Source organism: Dendronephthya gigantea, unplaced genomic scaffold (assembly GCF_004324835.1).
Source record: "Dendronephthya gigantea isolate DGI-Jeju-01 unplaced genomic scaffold, DenGig_1.0 000127F, whole genome shotgun sequence".
Taxonomy (NCBI): Eukaryota; Metazoa; Cnidaria; class Anthozoa; order Malacalcyonacea; family Nephtheidae; genus Dendronephthya; species Dendronephthya gigantea.
In genome coordinates, this window is record NW_021163137.1 from 444,110 (window position 1) to 470,200 (window position 26,091).

The 26,091-nt window shown below is 35.6% G+C and overlaps 4 protein-coding genes across 4 annotated transcripts; 2 read left to right on the top strand and 2 right to left on the bottom strand.

The window, feature by feature from the left end:
- Positions 1-815: 815 nt before the first annotated feature.
- On the top strand, positions 816-12,605 carry LOC114535847 (tyrosine-protein kinase transmembrane receptor ROR2-like). The gene is made up of 15 exons (XM_028557160.1): positions 816-1,128; positions 1,476-1,518; positions 6,908-6,945; positions 7,170-7,311; positions 7,547-7,704; positions 7,870-7,894; positions 8,099-8,571; positions 8,782-8,803; positions 8,975-9,360; positions 9,532-9,547; positions 9,748-10,178; positions 10,408-10,623; positions 10,700-10,927; positions 11,163-11,335; positions 11,639-12,605. The coding sequence occupies exons 1-15, from the start codon at positions 960-962 to the stop codon at positions 12,512-12,514; spliced, it is 3,396 nt and encodes a 1,131-aa protein (XP_028412961.1). The 5' UTR covers positions 816-959; the 3' UTR covers positions 12,515-12,605.
- LOC114535848 (protein Asterix-like) lies at positions 12,594-14,295 on the bottom strand. Its single transcript, XM_028557162.1, has 3 exons — positions 14,105-14,295; positions 13,556-13,653; positions 12,594-13,479 (listed from the first exon to the last, which is right to left on the bottom strand). Exons 1-3 carry the CDS (start codon positions 14,273-14,275, stop codon positions 13,413-13,415), a joined length of 336 nt encoding a protein of 111 aa, XP_028412963.1. The 5' UTR covers positions 14,276-14,295; the 3' UTR covers positions 12,594-13,412.
- A 3,999-nt stretch (positions 14,296-18,294) lies between these two features.
- LOC114535903 (iron-sulfur cluster assembly 1 homolog, mitochondrial-like) lies at positions 18,295-19,418 on the bottom strand. Its single transcript, XM_028557240.1, has 4 exons — positions 19,304-19,418; positions 19,022-19,075; positions 18,796-18,901; positions 18,295-18,587 (listed from the first exon to the last, which is right to left on the bottom strand). Exons 1-4 carry the CDS (start codon positions 19,388-19,390, stop codon positions 18,439-18,441), a joined length of 396 nt encoding a protein of 131 aa, XP_028413041.1. The 5' UTR covers positions 19,391-19,418; the 3' UTR covers positions 18,295-18,438.
- Positions 19,419-19,478: 60 nt separating this feature from the next.
- LOC114535902 (DNA-directed RNA polymerases I, II, and III subunit RPABC1) lies at positions 19,479-25,738 on the top strand. Its single transcript, XM_028557239.1, has 9 exons — positions 19,479-19,686; positions 19,929-20,017; positions 20,226-20,287; positions 20,431-20,488; positions 20,756-20,837; positions 20,948-21,028; positions 21,224-21,282; positions 21,401-21,479; positions 21,764-25,738. Exons 1-9 carry the CDS (start codon positions 19,630-19,632, stop codon positions 21,827-21,829), a joined length of 633 nt encoding a protein of 210 aa, XP_028413040.1. The 5' UTR covers positions 19,479-19,629; the 3' UTR covers positions 21,830-25,738.
- Positions 25,739-26,091: the final 353 nt, after the last annotated feature.

The following is a 26,091-nucleotide window of genomic DNA, read 5'->3' on the forward strand; positions in this document are numbered from 1 at the left end:
GGGGCCCTTGCAAACCTGGATCGGGTATCGCCCCTTCCCCCACCAAAGCGACGCTGGGGATAGGTAGAGTAAAACATTGTACTCGAGTTGTGAGTACAAAATCATTTGTCAAAATCATTCTGAAATCATTCGTCCGCCCCTTCCCCGAAAATTTAGGCATGCATGAAGTGAGGGCGTATATAAGATCTGATATCTTTTTATACACGCCCAGGTGAAGTCTAGTGTTTCTAAAACCACGAAACTGGCGAAAGGTAATATTTTAACACAGTTGACAAATGACTATGAATTCTTAGGGTATAATTTAGAAAACAAAACTGGTAAGGTTTCAGGAAAGAAATAATTTTTTCTTGGAGAACAGCTCAGATTTGTCTGATAGCATCTGCCAAACTGGAATATTGCCTGTTGAGGTCACTCTTAACTCCTTATAAATTGCATTATTCTGATTGGTAAATTCGGATCACATGACATTACATCGCTGCTATTGATTGGACCGTGCCATACAGCAGACTTGCTAATATATCATCTGTTTGACAGACACTGTTGGATTTTATTACTTGAAATTTGTAGATATAGATCTAGACGTTTTTAAAATCTTTATTCAGAACCCAGCTACTTCGTACGTTCTTGACTGTTCATCCCAATTCTAAGACTATTTCATAGTGCAAACTGTTAATATTCTCCGAAGGCCAGACACTGTAAACACCGGGCCTTTATATGGAATTGTTTTCATGTCAATAACGATTTATTTTAAACTCGTATAATTAATGGCAATAATAAAGAAGCCATTACTAAGAAAGGAAAAAGACTAAGAGATCGATAAGTTTGTATGGCGCTGAGCTTTTGTTTTTGTGAAGCGCTTGTTTGCGGACTTGCGAAACTTGCGTGTTTTTACGATAGTTTATGTGACACAGGGGGAGGGGCTAGTGTGTGTTTTTGAACAATTTGAGCTCGTGTAATTAATGCGAGGAATGCATCATGCGGGGTCTCATATTGTGTCGTTTGACATGAAGCGGCTGGATGTCAGGCAGAGAACACAGATTTTAGACACTCGCCAAGCGAGGAACAAGCTGTTTGTGATGGAGTACAATATTATCATCGTCTTACTCACATTAGTTTTAACTACAAACGGTAAGTAAGTTTGTATTATTGCTTATTCTTCTCGCTAAATGTTTGTTTGGTTTGCGACCATGCTCAATTTGCAGTATAATTATGGAATAGGAACGATTTCACCACCTAGCGTTAGACATGACATTTAGGAGCAAAACAGAGAAAATGCTGTTCGCTAGTTTAGCTAGACTAAAATACCACCTCTCTAGACAAGCTGTTTGTTTCGTTCAATCGCTTGAAACCAGTTGTACTCGAAGGAACATGGTTCTTTATGTCGCCACAGCTTGCTGTGAGCCTACAGCGAGCAGACGGCCTTGTTGAACGCGTAAGCAGCAATGATTTAATTTTAATCTTTATCCATTTGTTAGATGTGGTTAGCGGATCTTTAAAGTCAAAGAGCTCTGGTTCATTGTAAGTTTTTAACAAGATTTAGCCGATGTTTAGACTGTTCATTAATGCTTTTAGAAACTATGTTTGCTTGTTTAATGTAGCAAGTAATTGAATGTGACTGTATATTTGAATCTAACGCAACATCCCTACTGAACAGCCGTAAATATTCTTTATTCTTCTAAATTAAATCAATCGAATTCGACGAAGAGAAGAAGATATTCGAATGTAATGGCGGAGGCGGTTAATTGCGACATAAATTGGGTTCTAATATGGCGAGGGAGCACAAAGCGATATTTTTCGTCTAAAGACAAACTTCTAGATTGCAGTGATCATATTTCACAAGCGCCGTTTGTATTTATAGCTTGATTTCTGAACGTGTGAGCCATTAGACTAGCATACCTGCCAACTTGTAGACAGATCTGTATTATAAACGCATTATATCATTGGGGGTTACAGTCTTAATTATTTGCCATTATTTTACTATCACAAACGGCCTTGATAGATATGTGGTTCTAGTCAAAGAATTATCTTCATCCCTATTCTATACATCCCTCCACTTATTAGAGTGTGTAGTTTTTAATTTAGCAACGAAGCATACCAAACATATCTATTATTTCGTGACATTGACTTGTTGGATATTTGATCTGTTCCATATTTTTTCGTAGTCTACACTCGCAAAAGATTACTTGCTATGACTTTGCTACCATTACTTCACGTGTCTCCAAATATCTCCTAGAATTTTGCTGCTAAAAGAAAGCAAGTTTTGTAATTTAATTGAAAGCTTAGGAAGTGGCAAATATCTTGTTTTTCAATGTCAATACGCCTTTGAACTTGTAGCATTTCTCGTCTTTGGTTTTCTCGCGTTTCAATAATAATTGTATGCTGTTATTGCTGTATCAGTTATGAATTTTCCTGCGGTAATTGTAGGTTTTTTTGAAAAGATTTTGCCGAATTCTCGTGCTACGTAATTTGTTGAAATTTTGTGAAAATATTTCGCATCTATATGTTGTTTTTTTGATAGACCAAACATCGCGCGTTGCAGGTGTGACTAATTCAAACAATTTCATTTTGTCCGCTAATGGCGATTTCGTATTGATGTTTCGCGCAGTAAGAGTTCTTAGATGCATGTATTGCTTCCGTTTTTACGTGAGAAATTGCCAAATTGTTTGGGCGAAGGGATTGCGTTTGTTTTCGCATGTGAGAGTGGAACTACAAGAGTACATCATCACTCGCACATTCACGCAAAGTAAAACAAAGCCTTGTCCTCGGCCGCCTCTAGTCAGGGGTAAACTCGTTTATTTTGCTTCTCAGAGGGAATATACTACAGATGTAAATAGCTGTGCTTCTTAATGGATAGTCAATGGAGTTGAACGGACTATATATTGTGCCTTAACCTTGTACCCTGTAGTTGATTTTAATTTCTTTTGTCTTTTTCAATTTATATCAAAAGCGCTGCCACGTCTTTATTTACTTAGCAAGGTTTTAACTGCATTCCTCGCAGCAAGAAAGCAGCGTTATTAATAGAAGCGAAATATATTTCCACCACAAATATTGTCGGTTTGATTCAATTTAAAAGGTGGGAGGGCCGATAACAATTTGGGAACATGAGGCTTTACTTGTCTTACTATGGTACACAAAACCACCATGATAAATCACTGATTGTTTTACCCTTTCATTTGCTTTAGATTGTTTCTGCTTCAGTTCAAAACAAACTCAAAGATTTTATGTAAAACATGCTTTTGTCTATGAGGGTTGAAATCTGGGCATTGGCAAATTTTTTTCATCTTTCATCAGTATTTTGTTTTCTACCTGTATGATGACAGGTTGCAGAATAAACATATTATGTTGATTTCTTGCATACAAAATTTCTTTTTTAATGGAACAAAATACTGTAATGGTTTTGAAGTTTGTGCCCTCCCAGGAAATCATTATATTGCTAAGAAAAGCTCATTTCCTGAGGATTTATGCTTGATGGCTTAACAATATCCATCAAAAAGATTAATGCCAGTTGACACATTTACAAAATGGCAAAATAAATACATGTCTGTTAGCATTTGTTAAGAACAATTTAATCTCTTTAGAAAAAGACAGTAGTTTGGCATGCATTGCTTGCCATGTTAAACTTGACTTCATGACAATAATATCAAAACTTCACACACCAATAATATCAAAACTACATGTATAGGTAGCTAACCAACGACTTAAAGACTTTTGGTGCAAATGGCCCTATTATATTTTAGTTGCCTCAATGTTTAATTTTTCATAAATTCATGTCTCTTAGAAGTTAGAATTCTAACAAATGTAATATTCTAAACTTAGGAAGTGAGATGTACATGCCCCCTCCACAGGCATTGCAACTTGCCTAAATTGACAGCTTTGTTTCAAAGAAGACTTTGATTTTGGTGCCTAATTTTAGGATAAAACATACTGTCATTTTATTATGTATATAATTTTTTTTAGCTTTAATGCTATGTAGAAATAGTGAAATATTGTAGGACTCTAGTGATAGTCAAGTTGTTTATTGTTTCAAGGCTAGTTCATTTTAAGTGATCTGCCTCATTGTCAGCTAAGGCTTTGTTAGATGAGTTAGATGTTGACCTGGCACCACCACTTCTTATTCAGCATATTTGGGCTCATTGCCAGGTGATTGGATATTATTGCATTTTTTTGAAAATTTCTGTTGGTTGTATAACGTATATTGCCTTCATTAGGTTATGGTCGATTTTAGAAGTTTGTTTTTAGCTGTATAACATAGTATATACCAGTATAACACAGTATATACCAGTATAACATAGTATATACCAGTATAACATAGTATATACCATGTGCGCAATCCGCTAAGGTTTTCTAATTGACAGTGTATCTTAATATGTGAATTGATCTTAGAATCATATTTGGCTTTAAAGTAGTGTCATCATCCCCTGCACCTGCAGTACGTATTGATGCCCATAGCCCTACTTTAATCTCAACCATATATACTCTTAAGCTACAAGTCTATTGTGCTGATATGTGCTGATACTTTGTTTAAGAATGGGATGAAACCTGCTTCTATATTTTTGAGCCTACTTATAGTTCAAGCTGTCAACTGTTAATTTATTCTATAAATAGTGACTAGTATAAGTAGTATTGCTTTTTATGGGTAAGTTATTTGGCATTGATTAATGGTCTATATATGTGGTGTTTTGGGCAGGATTCTTTCTCCTAATTAGTATCTTTTTAAAATCAATGTACTGACTACTGTCCAGGCATGCAATTCATGTTTTTGTTTTGAGGTATATTTTGCCAGATAATTTGGTATGATATGCAGTTATAAAAGAATGGTGATGAATAGTTTATAGTAAATATTTTGTAGGAAAACTGCAAAAGAGGGCATTTCACTCAGGAGTTTATAGTTCATTTAGCTGTATCTACTCTCGCCTACCACTGAGCTAAATTTTTTTTGTGTGAATGCACTCCAACCAATTCTTGCTCTAAAGTCTTTTCAACCTGTTCTGATAGACTTTAGCTATCCTAGTCTCGTTGGATTTCTTTTACATGTACATTAAAAAAAATGAAGTTGAAGGCTATGTCTAGGGCAGGCCAAGGATCGAAGTGTAAAATGACTTATTTCAAGAAAATATGTTCTCGTAAGCTCTTTAATCCCGTCCATTAACAGATAAGCTAAATCTGAAAAAGAAAAGTTATAGGATTTGGGGGATCTTTCTCTTTTAAAACGTTAAAAAAACTTACATTAATAAAGAAAACTTACAATTTCTAAGTTAAAATCTAAAACAGCTCATTTTGATTTTGAACTTACTTTTGTAAAATCGCTGCAATTTCAATCAGTTGGAGACCAGACATTCCTTGCGGTGAAGACATTATTTCTGACAAGAAGATTGATAAGGACACACCTATGGATAAATTGCACCCTCCTAAATTGTGAACAATTTGTTTTTTAAGAAATGGATTGTATGAAGCTGATGACCGTCTGCATACCAAACTGCATGCATACAATTCTAAAGTTAGTTAGTAAACAGCTTATTTCAGCTCACCAGTCACGACGGTGCTTTTCATCCGACCGACTTTTCATCCAATTATTTCTTGTGGTATATAATATCATTCAAATTCGTGTCTGGTCGTAGTACGTGGATGACTCCCGATGTTTTTCAAAAGTGTTGTTTTTGCAAATAAAATGAGAACTATTTCTGTTGTTTTTTTTGAAGTATAAAACATGTGCCGTCTGTATAGAGTCCTACGTCGTAGAGTCAGATATATTTTATGTCTATACTGATCATTGTAAATCGTAAACGGTCTTGCTTAGATTATACTGAACGAGTATTATTAAGTATCTTGAATTATGGACACATAGAAGGATATTATTGGTTGGAACTATAGTTACCTGTTACGATGACGACGTGGAAAATAAGCCGGTCATGAAATTTCTAGATGCACTTAATCAAATTGTTTTTAAATTAGAAGTACTCGATAGGTTGATATATTTGCATGACTACTTTTAATTGCGAAATAATCATCCACAATCAGTGATACCCCACTATATAGACTATAGTATGTTAGCAAATTTGTATATTGAAAATTAATATTTTTCTAAATGGCCTAATGATTTATAAAACACCTATAATGAATTTATAAGGTTATAGTTAAGCCATGAAGGGCAAACACCCCTGCTGTGTTGAATGGATTACTACTGTGTTTAAAACAAAGTGTCTCACCGGCTTAATGGATTAATATATATGCATGAGTACAGGTAAATAGTGAATTATGCAATATCCACACTTATGCGTTTACAGCTGGAGAAAGATATTACATATTTTACAGCTGGAGAAAGATATTACATATTTTACAGCTGGAGTAAGATATTATATTTTACAGCTGGACATTTCATGCAGCAGCTAAAAATCAAGAACGCTCATTCGTAAATACAGGCATAAATTTAGGTTGTTATTTAACTTATTTTAGTTGGTAATTCACATTTTTATTAATCGCTGACACTGATGTGAAAGATTAATCTGCAGTTTAAAAAACGGTATTACAACTGAAATACAGTATTACTCTATACACTTTTCTTTGTTGATTCTATCGATCGCAACCTCTTCCTATAATGGCGACATACCTATTTTAGATTAAGGCCTTCCTGCGACTATTTAACCTGTGTAAATATTCAGTACCTCAACCAGTAATAGGTCAACCATGCAATGAAGATCCTGTCTCCCAAGTTATATTTGTGTTGTGATAAATGAAATTGATGAATGAAATAAAATGGAATGAAATGAAATTGTTGATTGAAAATAGATAAAATGAAATAAAATTGTTGAATGAAATGAAATAAAATTAAATGAAATTGTTGAATAAAAATAAAAAATGTCTTTAAATGAAACCATTTTGTGAGTGATATCTTGTTCTATATTTGTAGTTCCAAGAGTGCCAGGGCTCTTTGTACCACATGCAAAGGTAGGGCTCCTCATTCATGCATAAGTCAGTTACTGATGATGTATAAAGAAATAAGAATTGTTTCACTCAGTCTGCCTTATCAAATAAATTGATCAATTTAATTGGATTCTCGAGCATATTTTTAAAACCAAAATGTCCCTGTAGAGCCAAAGCCTCGCATCCCGTAAGTGTTCGCATTGACGCGTCCATCTCACTCCTATTAATTCCTTGTCAATTTTCTTCAGTGATACGGAGAGTGGGCAACCACTCAGTTGAACCTGGCGAAGCGGTGAATTTGAAATGTGCATTTCGAGGCGTTCATCCAAGCAACATTACTTGGCGTCGAAATGGAAAACGACTGAGGGAAACAAAAAATGTCATTATAAGGTAAAAAAAGACGAGTAAAAAAGAAGAGCGATGAATATTTTTCTTGTCTGTTAGTGAAAATCTTAAACCATTAACACAGAGGCATCTATAGACTATAGGGCTATTATGCGACCCTTATCATATATAAATTATTTTGCTATATAGAGAACTAAATTTTGCGTCGTTTACTGGGACTCTTACAGTGTTGAACTCTCGTCAAAAAATATTCTTTCGACCTTTAATCATTTTTTTGTAGTGAATGGTCGTCGAATGGACCTAATGGTCGACGGAATGGTTCGAAACTACGAATAAGAAGCCTGACTCAAAAAGAGACTGGTACATACGTTTGTGTCGGTCGTAATAATAAAGAGCAGTATATTAAATTAACAGGATATGTCAAGTTTGCCGCAAAACGTAAGTGCACATACAGCTGCTAGTGCAATAAAGTTTCAATCTTTTTGATAAGTCCCTCCGAGGTAGTAGTCTCTCAACATGCAAAAAGGCAAAGTAAAACTGAAGCAATGATATAGTTGTTGAAAACGTGAAATTACCTTAAATCTTTATACCTTTACTTCTTAGAAAAAGTGTCAAAAATCATTCAAAAGTAAGTACCTTACCTTTCATTAACTTGCCAATCTTATTGCTTTTGGAACTGAGAGTTAAATTTCATGGAAATCATATCAGTGGTTTTAGTTTAATTATATATAGAGCGGCCACTGACTGTATCCTAGTAATATTTTGGATATATCACATGGAATCCATGCAAAACAAATCCAACTTTTACATCAATTACTTTTGTCTTTTTAAGGTCTTCAAAACAGAAAACAGGCCGTTGTAGAATGTACAAGGGAACGATATGTGCGCCATATATTCAAGACAATGTTCATATATTCGTCGAAGACGGTTTTCACAAGAGTCAAGCATATATTGAAGAGAAATTAAGATTTGGATACCAATACATGAGCCCGAACTTAAGTAAATCGTGTAGTCCAGCAGCACTTCCACTTTGGTGCCACCATCATTTCCCCGCATGTACTATTGTGAATTCCAAAGCAGAACCAAAACCCATATGTAAAAGTGAATGTAATCGTATTGAAAGTCAAGATTGTAAACGAGAGTATGATGAGAAAAAGAAGGCAGAGAGTGCTGATAAAAAGAAAGCGTCTTCACAGAGCAGTGATGATGATCTGTTCCCGGATTGTACGCTGTTACCCAGTGAAAATCCTTTTCAGCCAACGACATGTGTTTCTATCAAACGACATGTTACCTCGTTACAGACAGGTATTAAATAATTCCCTTAATTGTAGTTCTCGCTTCTTTAGCGAAGATGCAAATAGCGAACAAAATAAGTTCAAAAAATATGTGCAACGGCCGTTAAAGTTAAAACGGCCGTTGAACCTCAAAATATTTCATTTGCAAAAATAGAGTCCGTTCTCTCCTCAATTCAGTATCTGTTGCGAATTAAACTATAGTTTATGCTTTTTATTATAGGTCCAGATATCAGTCCGGCAAGGTAATGCATTTTCCACCCTTTGATATATAGATCTTATTTCAATATATATATATATATATATATATATATATATATATATATATTTTTTTTTTTTTTTTTTTTTGAATCAGTTTCATTGCCAGTTTTCTCTAGTTTCATGCTATTTGACGCTAACGTTTTATTCATTTTTAGTGGTCAGTGCAAAGTTTACAATGGTGACGTGTGTAAAATGAAAAATGGCAATAAAGTATTTGTCAAAGATGGCATGGAAATATCAGATATTGAAAAAGTAATTAAGGAAGCATTGGAGAAACGAGGTTATCTTTCAAACCAATGTCAATCTTACATTAAACCATTGCTCTGTCAATTACATCTGCCTGATTGCGACGAGTCATCTTCCATTCCAAAAGGAAAACCAATCTGTAAAGATGAATGTCTAGTTCTCAAAACTAAGTTTTGTAAGGGCGAATATTCAGATCCAAACAAATTGCGCGCTCCAAGTATCTTCTTTGATTGTTCGTCCTTGGTATACTTGACCAGCAAAAGTGGAAAATGTTCATCGTTGGGAGTTCCTACAGGTAGGAAATTGCTTAGTCTGTGAAAAGATGTAGTTTGGTCCTGTCTAGGAATATATTGTGTGCACAAAAAATGGAAACCAGTGTGATTTCAAAACTGATGTTATGCGCGCTCTTTCCCCATCCATGAATCCATAACTTAAGGCTAACAATATGATTTTTTTCTTTTTCTAGCCAACCTTCCAAACGTGTAAGTAAGCTTAATGTAAAATAAATATAATACTGCTGTATCTTATTCATTTCCATATCGCAAATCATTAGTATTCACCTAGAAAGTACAGATGATCCATTCATTTCTAGCAATCAGTTCTCTCACTAAGCTGCAGAGAATCATTTTTGTCCAAATGTCCAGTGTAGCTTTAATGATTTACATCTTATACATTTCTCTAGTCCTGCAACAAAAAGACCAATGATTGGAACCTGTCAGCCTTACCGAGGAAATATCTGCAGAGAATATCTTCATAACAAAAACATTTTCATCGAAGATGGGAACCGTCAATCCAACATTGAAATAAAGTTAAAAATCGCTATGACTGATATTGAGAAATTCCCTATATCTGCAAAATGTGATCCATTTGTGTTACCTTTGCTGTGCCATCATTTGTTTCCATTTTGTGAGCCCGAAGTCGAGAGTCTTAGACCAAGCAAAATTTGCCGCCAGGATTGTGATCGTATTCGTCACGAGTTCTGTCCTTTTGAATACACGATTGCTGAAGAAGAATTTTTAACTGGATCTATTCTCTTTCCAAGTTGCCATGTTTTATCTGAGTCAAATAAAAAATGCATATCTTTACAAAGATATTTCATCACTAATACAACAGGTAGGCGTGTTAATTAGTTAAATGTTGGTAGCTTGATATTCATAGTGGGGTTACAGGTATCATTGGCATTGATAACAAGCTCTTGTGGACAAACGTGGCAAAAATCTGTGACAGTGTAAACTGCAAAATAATGAAGGCCTTGGTTTTAAATGTGACCCAGTCCCAAACAAAACTATGCCTTGATTGTTACCCTTGGAAGGGATTAACGGTATTTTTTCATTCCATATAGTATCTATCCCAGGTGATTGTTACCATGGTAACGGTATGTTGTACAGAGGTTTTACCAACACCACAGAATCTGGAGAAGCTTGCCAAAGATGGGATGAGACCGGTACATTGCACTCTAATCTGGAGAAGAATTTCTGTCGTAACCCAAGAGGAAAGAGAAGTAAACCGTGGTGTTTCGCAGACCAAAGGGTCCAACTTTGCAACATTCCTAAATGTGGTGAGTGTTCTCGTCATTGTTGACTTGTTGTATGTTCATAATAATACAGTTCTTAATTCTTAGAAATTCTCCCTAGATTCCAGTGACTCTCCTTTCAATGGCACTGGTGAAGACTACCTCGGCACATTAAACACGACAGTTAATGGGAACCATTGCCAACCTTGGAATAAACATGAACCAGAGCATAAATGGGCCCATAATTATTGTCGTAATCCAAAAGGAAGTGAGGAAACTCAACCCTGGTGTTACGTCGCGAAAGGCAAACGGGAGTCGTGTGATGTTCCTAAAGTTTCTGCCAGAAAATGTAAGTTTTCATGCGCGCTTTCTTTCATTTTGCAAAAGAAAATGGAGGGTTAATATGGTTTAATTGGGTTAACAGACTGGAAGTTCTTGATTGCAGTTCATTATATCAATGTCCCTTAACTGTTGTAAAAACATTAAAGAATCTTCATTTGACAATAGGAAGAAATGTTTTGATGCATTGACGAGAAATTGATCCAGAATACAGTAACTATAAATTTTTTCTTCTATTTGTATAGTTCCTGAAAGTGGTGGACATTTATCAAACCTCCTTTATACGGTAATACCATGTGTTGTATTCGGCTTGATAGTGGCTGTTGTAATTATTGCGGTATGTTGGAAACGACATAAACAAGGCCCAGATGCAATCAAGAAAAATACCAGAATGACCGTTACTGTTTTATTACCTGAGGTAAGCACTAGGGCGATTTATTTCTAATTCTGTTTTCTAATTCAATCGTAGCGTAGCGTATTTCATTCTTTGGAATTCATTAGTTCAACCCGAGTACTCAGGAAAGAATGGTATGCGCTACGACTGTAGTCGGGTAGAGATTTGAATCGAGAGGAAATACAACGATAAAGTGCTGCCGGAGTCTATTTAATAAATATCGAAATTGCAGCGTTATTGGTTTGCGTGTATTTACGCCATATAAAGTCAGTTTTTTTGAAGAGATACACAAAAGCTGTGTATTTATAAGTCACTTTTTCATTCTAGTTGCGTACTATCCCAGGCGAGAACATTCTGTTACCGAAATTTATGGGAAATGGAAAGTTTGGCTCAATGTACACTGGTGAGATCCATTCTGAAGATGGCAGTCACGTGAGCAGGCTAGTTAAAGTGGCCTCGAACGATTCTCGTGAAGAATTCATCGATCAAGCGAAGAGATGGTCACAATTCCATCATCCTAACCTGCTGATCATAGAGGCGATAACCTCAGGAAGTGAACCTATGACCTTGGTTTATGAACCAGCTGGGCATGGTAGCTTGCACCAATACTTGATCTATCATTCACCAAACAACCCCAACTTCTCTAAAGATCATGCGTTACTCGATAAAGCAGGTCTGTTGGACATCTCACGTCAAATCGCTGCGGGAATGGCGTATTTATCTTCTCATGATTATGTTCATGGTGAATTGATGACGAGAAACTGTCAAGTTGCCCATTCGTTGGTTATCAAAATAACTGACTTCACCATTGACCGTGATGCCTGTTACTTTCGCCGACCAAACAAACGACCTATTGCCCTTGGCTGGATGGCCCCGGAGACCATACAATCTGAGACGTATACAATTCATTCAGATGTCTGGGCATTCGGGATCGTATTGTGGGAAATCTTCACCTATGGTTTTCAACCATACTTCGGTTTTATCTTCCCAGAAGTGCGGGAAAAAATCTTGAATATGGTGCTTCTTGAACAACCACGAGACTGTATTCCAGTCGTTTATGAACTCATGAGAAATTGCTGGACGAAGAATCCAACACATCGTCCACAGTTTGTCGATCTTCATGAAGATTTGAACACTTTATGTAATGAATATCTTGAGGATGATGAACAAGATAGTCGTTATGTCACTGAAGTAAATTTATAATATAATATATTGACTTGTAAATATATAACCTACCATAGTGGTAAATGAATATAATATTATAATACCCTGTTCATATTAAACTGCACATATATATTTCTATTGCAAAGTTCTTATTATTTGTACATATTAGAATGTTGAATTTAGTAAATGTTCCAGTCAGTTTCGCGTTGTTGTGAAGATCCATTATGTGTACCGTAAAGTTAGTCCAAGATATGGTTCCAGACATTTTTTATTGTGTGAAAGTCAGGTAAATGGACAGCCAATCAGAACTGCACTTTTGTTTTTGAAAGAAAACTCATTTTGCACTGCAATCAATTTATTATTAGCATGAGCTAAAATTGGTGCCTGTGTTCCAATAATTTTTTCTGTGCTTATGTTTCTTATTGGCAATCAGTGCATGGTTCCAGTCAATAGCAAAACTTGCCTGACTACTTAATATCATTTATACTTGATATATACCATTATATTGACTAAAATCCATTTCCTGGTAGGACTAGATATTTCCTCAGGTGGGCTGTGCCACTGAATAAGTTCCAAAACTTGTTAAATTGATATTAGTGCATTTGCTGTTGTGTATGTCTGACCACAGATTCATGCATCATGCTGAAAACAGTGAATTCAACTCCTGTTAATTTATGATATTGTTTAATGTCATTCTTCAATATAAGGCAGACTTTTATATGGCACACATTGGAAAGTTTCTAATCTGCCATACGCCCAAATAAATAGATAAAAACTTTAGGTCCAAACAGAAAGTCCTTGATAAGTTAAGTCTCTCATATCTCCGGAGCACAGATATTTTCATTTCTTGGTATAGGAAGACAGGAAGTTGGGAAATACATAAGTATAAAAACACTGATTGATTTCTGAATTCTTTAAATATCATTGATAAAATATTTCACCATGGTGTAGTCATAGGCTGAGGATTTTGTAGATATGACATCACAACAGCTGAGACTGATAAACTACAAAAGAAAATTTGGTTCTATGAGTGCTTTGCCCCTTGAGCTGAAAAATAATTCAAGAATCACAAAAACTTACAGGAAGCTGCTAAACATTTGCTTTGTATCTTCTGATGCTTTGGAATTAGCAAAGCTTATGAAAGCACAATACACTGCAGCCCAAGCAGCCCATTTCATCTATGAACATAAAACAGATACACAATTACATCTAATTGTGAAACGACTCGCAATATTTTGAATTAAAAACTTTTTGTTAGAAGTAGTAACCCAAATTTTTCGGTAATTTGTCTATATAATGTAATCAAAAGAATTATACAAAATTCATTGCAAATTAAACTTGGTATAAAGATTTTACAATAATTTAATTTGGATGCTTGAAGCTGTTTCCTGTTAACACTAAAGGTATACCTGTCTAGTGTCTATTAAAATTGAAAGTCTGAACTCTGCACTGATGTGTGTGCTCAGCTGGACAGTATTTAAATACTTTCATTCCTATAGCCTACGTCTATCAATGAACAGGAGACTACAAACTACAAACGGCATATGTTTTACGTATAAAATCTTTTCCACGGACACAGACACGCATACTATATTTATTATTTTAAATATATTATATATATACACATACTCTCATCATTAAACCAAGCATACTAAATATCATTCCCAGCAAACTGACATAATCAGGTAAAGGGTCTTGATTTGGTTTATTTGTAACTGGAATATATCGATATACTCTGTTTTCCCGACGCGGGTCTTGGTTTGAAGAGAGATTTGTTCCTGCACTCATACGAGACGACATCTTGAATTTTTTCAATCAAATTCAAGTGATTGTGGAGAGCAACGGAGCTAGGCCCTGGGGATGAGGATCAGTAAACTGATTTGATTTAGATGGATCCCGGAATGGATCCAGGCGGCCTCGCCGTACATTTGCGTCGACGTCGTTGCTCCTAATTGCCGAAAATATGATAGTATGAGTCCACACTTAAAAGCGACCTTCTAACAGTTGGATGACTCGGATCCATGAGTTTGACAAATCGGATGGAGCTAAAACTTGCTCTATTTTCATTGGATCCGACGTGATCCGACCAATCGGATCGTGTGAACAGGCTTTAAAACAATAGTTAATTCAATGCCTCATTATCTATTGTTGTTTATGCGTTTGCACAGAAGAAGCACAACGTTTGAACAGGCCAAACTGTCGAGTGCTTTCGATGCATAAAGCGCATTGTCCGTTGGAATGTTTTTCAGGTTATAAAAGGTGGTTGAATTCGAGGGGAAAGTCATGATCACTCGAAGAAGTTGGAAGAATCTTTGCTCAGGTACATGATCATGGTTGGGTTAAACGAATGTGTGTTGGCTTGATCTTTGGCTTTGCCAATCAATTTACCGCCGTGCCAGTGTTGATTTGAATAGCAACAAGACATATCTTGTATCACTGCTATATCTTGTATATTTTGATTGAAAAAGTAAAATGCAAGTGAGCTATTAACTTGATTTTGTTTTTCCTTGCTTATTTCAATTTAGAACGAACTATGGCGCCGAAAGATGGGGAAGGAGAAACGTAAACGCTTGCTGGCAGCAAATAATAGGTATTGTTATATATTTGCATTTATGACTTGAAATAACACGTTTGTACACGGTGAGCGAAGCTAGAATAAAGTTTAATCGAACGTTTTAGGACTTTATTCTAAATTGCAATGCGTTTTTCAGACACGATTGTCGTATCGTGAACACTCAGTCAGAGCCTAATGTTAGTTTTGTACCATTTTGTACAGGGAAATACCGGTATAATTGGTATATGCATGTATGTACTTTATGCTGCATGGACATGACGATTGACGATGTTGAGTTATTTCAGCCCGGCTGTCTATTGTAGTTGTCTACTTCTAAATTAAAGGCAAAGTATCTTATCTTGCTGTAGTGGATTCCTTTGCTTGAACAGAAGTTTTCTGTTTTTAGAACGAAAGAATCGTCGGAGACGAGAGATGTTGGAGCTGCCTTGGGATATTTATGCACGCAAATACAAAACTCAATTTGATTTCGATGAAATATCCATGAGTAAAATTGCATGGGATTTGGCTTTTTTGGTTGAGATATGCTGGACACTCTTCTGTTTACCCCCTTGATTTCAATGTTTCGGCTTGCGGTTTTTGCATGGGTTAAGTAACGTGGTCGTATCAAGCGCATGCGGAGTAAATACAAGTGATTCTGGGGCCCCATCACTTGTATTTTCTCCATCTTGAACGACAATAGTCCGGAAAAAATATCGCTAACAGAGCGCCTAAAACATGAAAATGCATGGGGAATTGTATTTCTAGAAGGGGATAATAGTCGAGTGTTTTCATTTTCTCAGACCATTAAGAAAACGATGAATATTTCCTGCAAAACGTGCATGTCTGCATGACATTTTGTATTCGCGTGCGCAATGCGAAGGCCTTGGACGAGTGGCGTAGGAGATGTTGAAGGTCTACAGACTACAATCGGTTTTGAGTGATCATTTTATCCTGAATATTTTCTACAAAGGTGACATTTCTCTCTTGGGAATTAATATAATATTTTTGTACCTACGTTAAGGCATGAGATGATGAAGGATCGTCGCAGGATCAGATGAAGAATCGTCGCAGGATCAGATGATGAAGGATCGTCGCAGGATCAGATGATGAAGGATCGTCGCAGGATCAGATGATGATGGATCGTCGCAGGATCAGATGATGAAGGATCGTCGCAGGATCAGATGATGATGGATCGTCGCAGGATCAGATGATGAAGGATCGTCGCAGGATCAGATGATGGACGACGAGACGGCCGGACGGGTGTACAAGCAGAAGCTGGTTGAGGTATATACTATATGTATACTAATTAGAGTAATGCATGATTAATGTTAGTGCATGACTTATTTTCGGATTGATTCCTGCTGGTGGTCTAACCTAGTATATTCACACATCAAGTGATTACTCAAATTATAAAAAAGTTATCAAAATTATCTTTATATTTATTGTATAAGACCACCTTAACAGCTGCGGAAGATGCATAGATAGCTTTAAAACGTTGAAATGAAAGTAACAAAATGCAGTTAGCATGGTCGACGCGCACGCAACGAAAAAATATTCCAATTCGTATTGGCCTAATTTTAGATTAATACGAATGCAATCGCGAGTACTTATATGATTATATAAGTTCTCTGTTCAGCCTGTTATAATGCGACCGTTTTGAAGAACCGTCTGTCAGTGGCATAAAAAATTATACGTTAGTCTTTAAAGATCTAAACTTAAAGTTTTGTTTGAAATGAAGAAATAATAACTATTGGATGTTGAGACACTATCACTCTTCTGTTTCCCTTGTTGATTTTAATTTTTCGTATTGTAGTTTAAGCTCCCAAAAATACGGTTAGTCTCAAACATGAAGGAAATAAACGTAATCTAATAATTTTGACCGACTTGATGAAGTTTGTATAAGAAGGAAAATATATATACCTTCTTTATTACAGGATATATATATCACATTGCATGATAACTTTAATGACAAAGAATAGGTTAATATTGTATAGTACCCTCTTGCTTAGAAAGTAAACCTTTAAAGAAAACCCTTTTTATTTTGACACACTTACTATGTTGTTTAATTTCTTGCACGGCCACCGTCGAGATGTTGTTGAAGAAGAAGAACACAACTGTTTGGAATGGAGCAGTGAAGCAAGTGAAATTTGGTACACTGTTTTTCAAAGAGTAATTATACAATTCGAAAGGTAAGGGAAGATCATGGTTAGCCATTATTCAGTAAGTTGCATGTTGAGCCCGATCACGTTTATTTCCTTCGTTTTCGGCCAAATGAAATCCAGGAAGTATAAAAAAGATAAAAACGGTGCATGTCTTAAGAAGGGATAGCAGAAGAGTGTCGTTGTCTACATTGGTTTGATATGAAAAAGCATGCAAGTCGTGAATACGAAGCATTTCTTTATCGATTTAAGTAATTTTTGTTGCCACTGTCAGACAAAGCGCAGTTTAATTTCTAAGAGCATGGTGTTTTCCAACAGACGATATGCGCGCTGTGCACGTTAGACCACCAGCAGGATTAAATTGACGAAGCTCAAGAATTGCATGGCAATTCCTGGGACTCGATTCTGATGAGCGGAACTGAAACGATGAACTATATATAGCTAATAAAACCTGAACTGTCATTACGAACGATTTCTATTGAAAATACCAAATTCGGACCGCCGGTCATGTAACCTGAAATTCAGGTTACCTTTGGAGGGTTTTTCACCGGGTACTCCGGTTTCCCTCCTTTTCGTTTGGCTTTAAAAAACAGTGTCCATGCCTGGGGCCAAACCAAAACGTGTTCGTTGATAATGATAAAAACGTGTGTGTGGCTTCTGGGTTCAATCCCCAGAACACTGTCGGAAAAGATTAAAAATATGGTTGTGGAATCATTACGTAATTAGATTTAGTATGGCAATTAGATTTAGCCTGATGTAATAGGGTTAAAACTCGTGGTCCTCCTGCAAGAGCTTTGGTTTAACTAATTCTATCTTGTGTTAACGTTTTTTGTCAATGTAGGGGCTCTTTTCCAGCAATTCCCTTAAGTTAAGGGAAAGACATTTCTTAAATGAGTAAAATACTTAAAATCGAGTTCCCTTGCAGCCCTGATGATACCCAATGGTTTCATAATAAGGTAAATGACTTTGTACATTGGGTTTTTTATACCATTCCAGAGAAGTCAAAGATTTCAAGAGCATTGTTTTTTCTCTCTGCACTAATAAAAAGTTTGGTGAATATTAATTATACTTGTATTACAAGTGAATATAGTTTTTATTTACTACAGAGTCAATTTGAATATTGTACAAAATGCCCACACCATAATCACAATTAACACAGCAGAATTATTTTGAATAGCACAATTCTTTTAGCTTGCATATACTGTACATTGTAACCATGAAATAAAATACATAGCAGAAAAATTATATTTCTATATTGAAAAACTCTCACCACAACCACAAGTTCCTTTGATATTAGGATTATTAAAAACAAATTCACTAGATAATGTATCTTCAACAAAATCCATTTCTGTTCCAAGCAATGTCAACTGAGCTTTAGCATCAATAAATATTTTCACCCCTGTTATGAATATAAAATTTAAAAAATGAAATTTGTAGGCAACAAGGTGCATAGGATGAACATATATTTAGACTAGTGTTTCATAACATAAGATTGATAAGAAGAGCAAAAATCATAGAAATCTTAAACAATCTGCGACTCATTTACCCCTTGTTTAATTTGGTTTGGTAAAACCAATTCAAACAATATGATCATATTTCTTACTTACCATCTTGCTCAACCTCCTCATCAAATTTTTCTTTCTCCTTCACATAGTCTAATGTGTATGATAAACCATTGCATCCACGTTGTCTAACACCAACTTTCAATCCAATCTATTTAGTTAATACTTATTTAGTGCAAACAATTTTTAGTACAATATGTGTGACATGCAGTGTTGCAATTGTATGGTGTATTGTATTGTATTGAGTCATTTGGATGGTGTGCTTTCTTACCACATCTGACTTTCTTTTTAATATTTCTTTGATTTTGTTTACAGCACTTGGACTCTAGGAGAGAAGTGATACATTAAAACATTGACATTTAGAATATGGTGAATCAAATAGTCACATGTACGATGCGAATCGCCTGCTACAGGTAGCAAATAGGTTATAAATATTTTGTAAAGTTATACAGTGTCGTAATGGAAGTACTCTTCCTGTACTAAATTTGTTTTTATGCATTAATTTTTCCATGCATTGGAATTTATTTATAGATCAAAATAGATAACAACCTACCAGTGTAAGAGCAGCTCTCCTTGGTATAAAACGTCGTGGTTTACTGATAACTTTAGCTGTGGCAGAAATTGTAGCTCTTGCTGCCATAACACAACAAACGTTATTACGTTTATTACGTAATACGTATTACAATCTTCACTGTTTTCCATACCAGTAATAGCGAAGTCGGAGATATTCGGAAAACGGGAGGTTGACGAAGAGGAACCGAGTGCCAAACGCATGGCCAAGTTTAAATAAAAAAGTATCAAGGTTTTATTGGGGTGACTTTTGGTTAACTTTGAACCTTAATCGAGGTTAAAAGTGGTTTGTTTTGTGTGGCCACAACTATGGATGATGAGACTGAAACATACAGGTTTTGGAGGATAAGAAAAACTGTTATGCAGGTAAAAATGTTTTAATGGAGTATGATTGTTATACTGTATACTCTGAGAATCTCATTTCACAATACTCTCCAATACAACAACGAAGTCACCAAAACGTGTAAACTATTAATTTGCATGGTCTCTGCAACTTTAATTCTGAAACAGAGAGTTTTAAAAAGTCAATCAATGTACATGGTACAATTCTCTGAATACAAGCACAAACTACCTGTCCATCATTCAATTCTTTGTTAACATCTCCATAGATGTGTCATGATCGAGGTTACTTGGTTACTCAAGACGAATTGGATCAAACATTAGAGCAATTCAAAGAACAGTTTGGAGAAAGACCTAGGTTTGACTTGTCTGTAATATATTCTGAAAGATTTTGCATGGTGCATGTAATAATTGAATCATCATTGGTAGAAAACACCAGGTGCATTTGTTATATATGCAAGGCGTTTGGTCGGGTAACCAAGACCTTCAATTGCACTGATGAAGGCTTGGGTTAACAAACGTTTAGCTTGATAAATAATTTGTTGTGTATGTATTCTATTATGTAGTGAGGGTCATCCAAACAGAGCTGATTTATCTGTATTAGTAGAGCATAATGATGACCCTTCAGGTATTTGATGTTGGAATTCACATTAAATTTGTGAAAGTAAATAAATAATTTTCTGACTAATTCTGGTAGTGCATGGAAATTTGAATGGACATTTCTCTCAGTTTCTTTGATCTTGGCATTAAATAATTCTTTTTCTATTTCAGATAAGTTATTTGTGTTCTTTCCTGAAGATCCTAAAGTTGGGATTAAAACAATTAAAACGTATGCAGTGTTTTTAACTCTATCATTATTCTATTTATTACTTATGTCGAAAATTAGCAGTGATTTACTTGCGCATCACCTATTGGTCTTCTAAAATAAGGTTTCAATCAATGTAATCTTAGATAGCTATACTAAGCACAAATATGTTCTAATACTCCACATATAACAAGTGTAATTCTTTTTCCGTCTGAGGGGCGCCCTCTTCCTCACCAACTTTTCTAGTCAGTTCAACATCCTGAGTGACTTGTGTGTTTTACATTATGTTAGCTATTGTACAAGAATGCAAGAAGAAAGTATTACACGTGCGATCATTGTTGTTCAAATGGGCATGACCCCATCAGCAAAGCAGGTTCTCACTTCACTTTTTTTTTCAAAATAGGAAAGTAGTGAATTCCTTTGTTTTCTTCCTTTGCTGTGTTGTTGTTATTCTATATTAATCATTCATTCATTTGTTTTTAGGCCTTGGTAGACATGGCACCAAAATATATCTTAGAACATTTCATGGAAGCAGAATTATTGATTAACATAACAGAACATGAGGTATGTCTATGGTTAGTCAACCTAACCATTATAAAATATTTGTTTTAAATGCACTATCTGGTAGATGTTATGAGAGAGTGATCTTTAGGCCTGAATCATCATGGTTGACAGTATAGTGAGTCGTGTTCCAGCATTATTGTGTCATGAAGTTCTTCAGTACACAAGCTATTAATGTGTATGTTTTGTTCTTCTTAGCTTGTTCCAGAACATGTGCTTATGACACCAGAAGAAAAGAAAGAATTACTGACACGATAGTAAGTCAATTGTTGTTTCTATTGAGTCTCTTGTTTCTATAGTGTCTGTAGGTCGAAACTAAGCAAAATATGTTTAAATGAAATTGTTTATCTAAAGCTCTACTTTTGTTTGTTGCAGTAAATTAAAAGAACATCAGTTACCACGGATACAGGCTGGTGATCCAGTCGCAAGATATTTTGGTTTAAAGAGAGGACAGGTGGGTCTGTGCTCCAACAAAAAACAATTTGCATTTTTTAAAACCATAAAACCCCCATCAATATAGACTTTCTAGTATCTCTCTAGACTTTCTAAAAAACTTTTTAATGTGTATTTCTGAGATTGTGGGTCTCTTGCACTGAAAACTATCATGGTGACATGACATATTTGTTAAAAAAGATAATTTATGTGTAATTTGCGAATCAGAGAAGGTAGTTTTGTTGATCGTTCTTATTGTGAACTATACTAATACAACATCTTCTACTGAAATATTTCTTCCTCCAGGTTGTCAAGATCATCCGTCCAAGTGAGACCGCTGGCCGATATATTACGTACCGTCTTGTTGTATAACTGATCTCTGCATGGTAATTGGATTGTCATCACAACAGTTTTCTTAAGCAATTCAATTGTGAGTATTCAAACAAATTTAATGTTTCAGTAGACGGTGTTTCTAGTCATCACAGCGGCTGTGGCGTTTCATGTCGAAGCAATTAAGACAGCAGCGTATCAGGGTTTGATTTTTATAAAATCAAAAATAATTGATAGCTCATGTTATCTACACTGGAACAATTTCTAGACGTACTGCCTCGTATTATGAAAGTCAACTCCGTTAACCGATAAATATAATGTCTGCCTTAATTCATGTAAATATAATATCTAGTGAACGGCATGCAGGCCTCCGTTTTCTCTCTTCACTGGAATGACAAAAAAACAACATTGCCGGCGCTATTTTTATAAATGTTTTTCTCAAATTCTCCAATTGTGAACTCGACGATGATGTTAAATTGCTATGTTTAAAATCCGAATGTTTTTCAAACCAGAGTTTGCGGTTGGTTGAAAGACGAACGTGGTGAAAAAGTTTTGCAATTGATTTTTCGTAGGCGTGCATAGTTGGTATACTTGAATAATCTGTATTATATTGTTGCCGTTGGTTATTGACCCATTAACACTGGAAGGCCAGTGCTGACTCTCACGGCACAACACCCTCTCTGTTACAGTATTTTTAAAATTACGTACGTACAGCATATTCTGCTCATTCTGATACCCGTGCTCAAAATATTAGTTTTCTTGATTTACTTTAACAAATCTAAAATGCTGGATGTCGTACGTTTTTTGGTGATACCTAGCTACAGCTTATTGCCGAGAATTCTTGATATGATCCAAGTCTAAAACTTGGGTCCACTTTCAGAAGCAATATATTCTCCAAGTGGGTTCATGGTCTTTCATTAGCTTCAATTAATATTCGTTTCCTGATGTTATAATCTCAACGAGCCACGGTGTCTCACTTTAGCCTGTCATACAGCCTTAACTGCGTTTCCAGGGTGGTGGTACATTCCAATCTTCATTCTTCAGATGTTTTTACACCACCCAGGGTACTGAAAACTAAATGATAAAAATATAGGCCGTAATGAAATATAAGAGTATTCTCATTCTGTGACTTGGTTATTCGTATGCAAAATACGACTTTCTCAGGAATTTGCGCAAAATTCCTGAGATAATCAGCAAGTTGTTCGGAAAGCCAGGTCAATTTTTTGATAGAGTAACTTTGAGAAAGAAAGGCGGCGCTTCTGCGAAAACCCGCTGGAATGTTTGAGTTCAAATCATATTTACATGCGTCAAGAAGTTCTCGTAGATTTTTTTATTAATTCTGCCCACAGTGAAACTGTATTGTGGTAAGGTAATTTTGGCCCTCTTGAAGATGGCGCCATGTCGTATGTTTGTTTGACAGCGTGAGGTATCCTCTGTTTCCTTTTTAAGCTTCTTAAACTGACAATAATCATTTGAAATTAAAGCCACCCCCGCGTGAGTGGTTACTATGCAATACAGGGCTGAGAAATGCGGAATAAAGTTATGGTATGAACTATAGGTATAGTTAGCGGGTATATTAAACTATATTTAAGATTATTCGTAATGTAAAGTAAATGACCACCTTTTTAAAACGCTAACTGCTTTTTGTTGAAAAGAGTGGCGGGGTTATTTTGCATACTTGCCGTGAAGCTAATATATATACCCTATAATTAAATAGATTTAGAAAACTATAATAGTAAAGTAAAGTGTCTTAATTAGAAAGTTACTCCACCATTTGTATACTAATAAACCGTTTTTATCTGGTTGAAAAACGTACATTCTCCTGAAGATGACTAAAAGATAACTATTTACGAAGTGTTGTTTTGGGTTTCCTTTTTTGAAATTCCGGCTGCAATTTCTTCCAGTTTTTACGATAAACGTTTAGTGAATTGTATAGTTCCAGACCCCTTCCGTCGAGTTGTAGTTCGAAGCGCAGAACTCCAAACGTCGTTTATCTCATTTATAAACTAGCTATGCATGTAGCTATGTGTATATTGAACTATGTATGTTGCAATGCTTTTACAAGTTGCATTTTTTTTTGCAAAAAAGTCCGTCTCCAACAAGGTTTTTGCTTGAAGAGGAGGAGCCTTAATGGTTCGTTAAACACTGCCGTTGATTCATTAGATTATAATAAATATTCGTGCAGAAAGGTTTCCTGTTTACCTGGACCGCCCTATCCGTACACATTGTTAACCATATAAGGATTTCGTTTCGCGCAGGTTTACGAGCCTCATTTTGTAAAAGCAAGAATCAGCACGGATATTTATCAGCGCAAAAATGTATCTCGTGTCGTGTAAACGGAAGAAAGAAAAGTTAAAATTTCTGCCAGTGGCTGGTTCAGCTTTTTATCGAATTGTTAGTTTAATTTGTCAGCCTGAATTAGTTTTAGTATATGATGTATTATTTTGAAAATAATATAGTTTATTTTATGCATGTGGGGTTAGCGCATTCCGTTTGTTTTAACAATACTGAATTTAACTAAAATTTAGCCAGTTGGGGCTTGGAATTTTGTGCATTGTGTAGTTAACAAACGTGCTTGAAATCTCGAGATATTTTGGTTACAAACAGGCAGACACAGAGACGAGAACAGATGAATAGACCAACATAACTAAACTGAAAACATAACTCTTGCATGCCGTGGTACTGTAACATTTGTAAAAGTACAAAGTCCAGATTTACCTTTCTTCTGCTTGCTTTGACTGTTGTACGCGACACGACAATATTACGTGGTAAAAAGGGTGTTCATGCGTGAGATATCGATCTGAAAGTTCAAATTTCATACCAGTTTTTTTTCCTGGGTTTTAATTCTTCATCGGCCTTGCATATATAATCGCCTTGAGGTAATTCTGACCCTCTTGAAGATGGCGCCATGTCGTATGTTTGTTTGACAGCGTGAGGTATAGCAATCTTTGAGAATCAAAACTATTCCCGGTATTATGCATGTTTAACTTAAAAGAGCTTTACTATAGTGAACATTATACAAAGTTTATAGTGCATGTTAATAATATTGCAGCTGTAAGATACATGCAACTTAGGCGGAGAAAGGAAAATATTTTAAGTTTGGTCAATGAACATTGAACAACATATTTTAATCTATATGTTTGCAAACTACGCAATTCAAAAATTAAAAAAGAACTTATGAAAATATTCAGCAGACTCATGCAAGAGGGATCTTTAAGACTCGGTCGCACTTCCAATCTTTCCTGCAATTTTCGGTCCTATTTTCTTCTTTGATAGATGGGTTACGATAGTTTCCTCTTTAGCATCGATCAAAAGGAAGAAATCGCACCGAAATAAACGGGCTGTAGCTGTAACATAGCAAAACTCGAGCTTAAACGTCTTACTTGTTCTTATCATGTATACTGTACTATATATATGTCTATAAACTATCCGTAAAAGTGGTAAAACCACGCAGCTGCTATACCAGTAACATTCGGGGTGCCATGCAAGTTTGGATTGTAAAAATTAGTATATTTCGGATTGTTTATTTTGACCGTCAATATATGGAACTTATTGCTCATTGTTATTGATATACGTTTATTTTTTACTATGAACACAGATGATTGTGCAGGTTTTGTAATTGTTATAATGACTTCTAACAGTATGAAACTTCCTGTTTCCATTAGTGCAACCCAGCTGGTGCGTGCATGTCTCAAATCTCTCTCAAAGAACTTTAGATATTTCTTAAACAAAAGATTGACGTCGGCATGGAGGAAATTACGTTAACTAGGTTAAGTTGGGTTGGTAAATTAAGAATTAGGAATACACAAATATATACACAATTGAGAAAAATAACACGTGCTTATAGCAAGTTGTACCGGTGTGGAGTAATTTACATTTAGATTATTTTTCAACAATTGTATTTTTTTCAACTTCTTATTTAGCTATATATTAAAATATGTTCTTAAAATACGCGTTTGAGAGGTTGTGATAACAGTCTATGACGACACGTCGTTTCTATATACTCTACTACGTCGGTTTTTTAAGAAAATTTATGCAATCGATTATCTATAAACACAAGGATGAGAAGTAGAACTTCAACGCAGCTTTCGTTCGTGAAAAACAAAGTACAATTTCAACTAAAATTACAGCCCTGGCTTGAGTGACCTGTGGTTAGGCATAGATCCGTAGGCCCACTGCCCAGGCTTTATAGGGTCTCGATGTTTTTTAAAAAAATCCATGTAATCATTTCGCAATCTTATGATATCACCAGTGTTTGCAAGCCAGCGTCAAAAGTACAACACTCATTTCAGTCAAGATCTTGT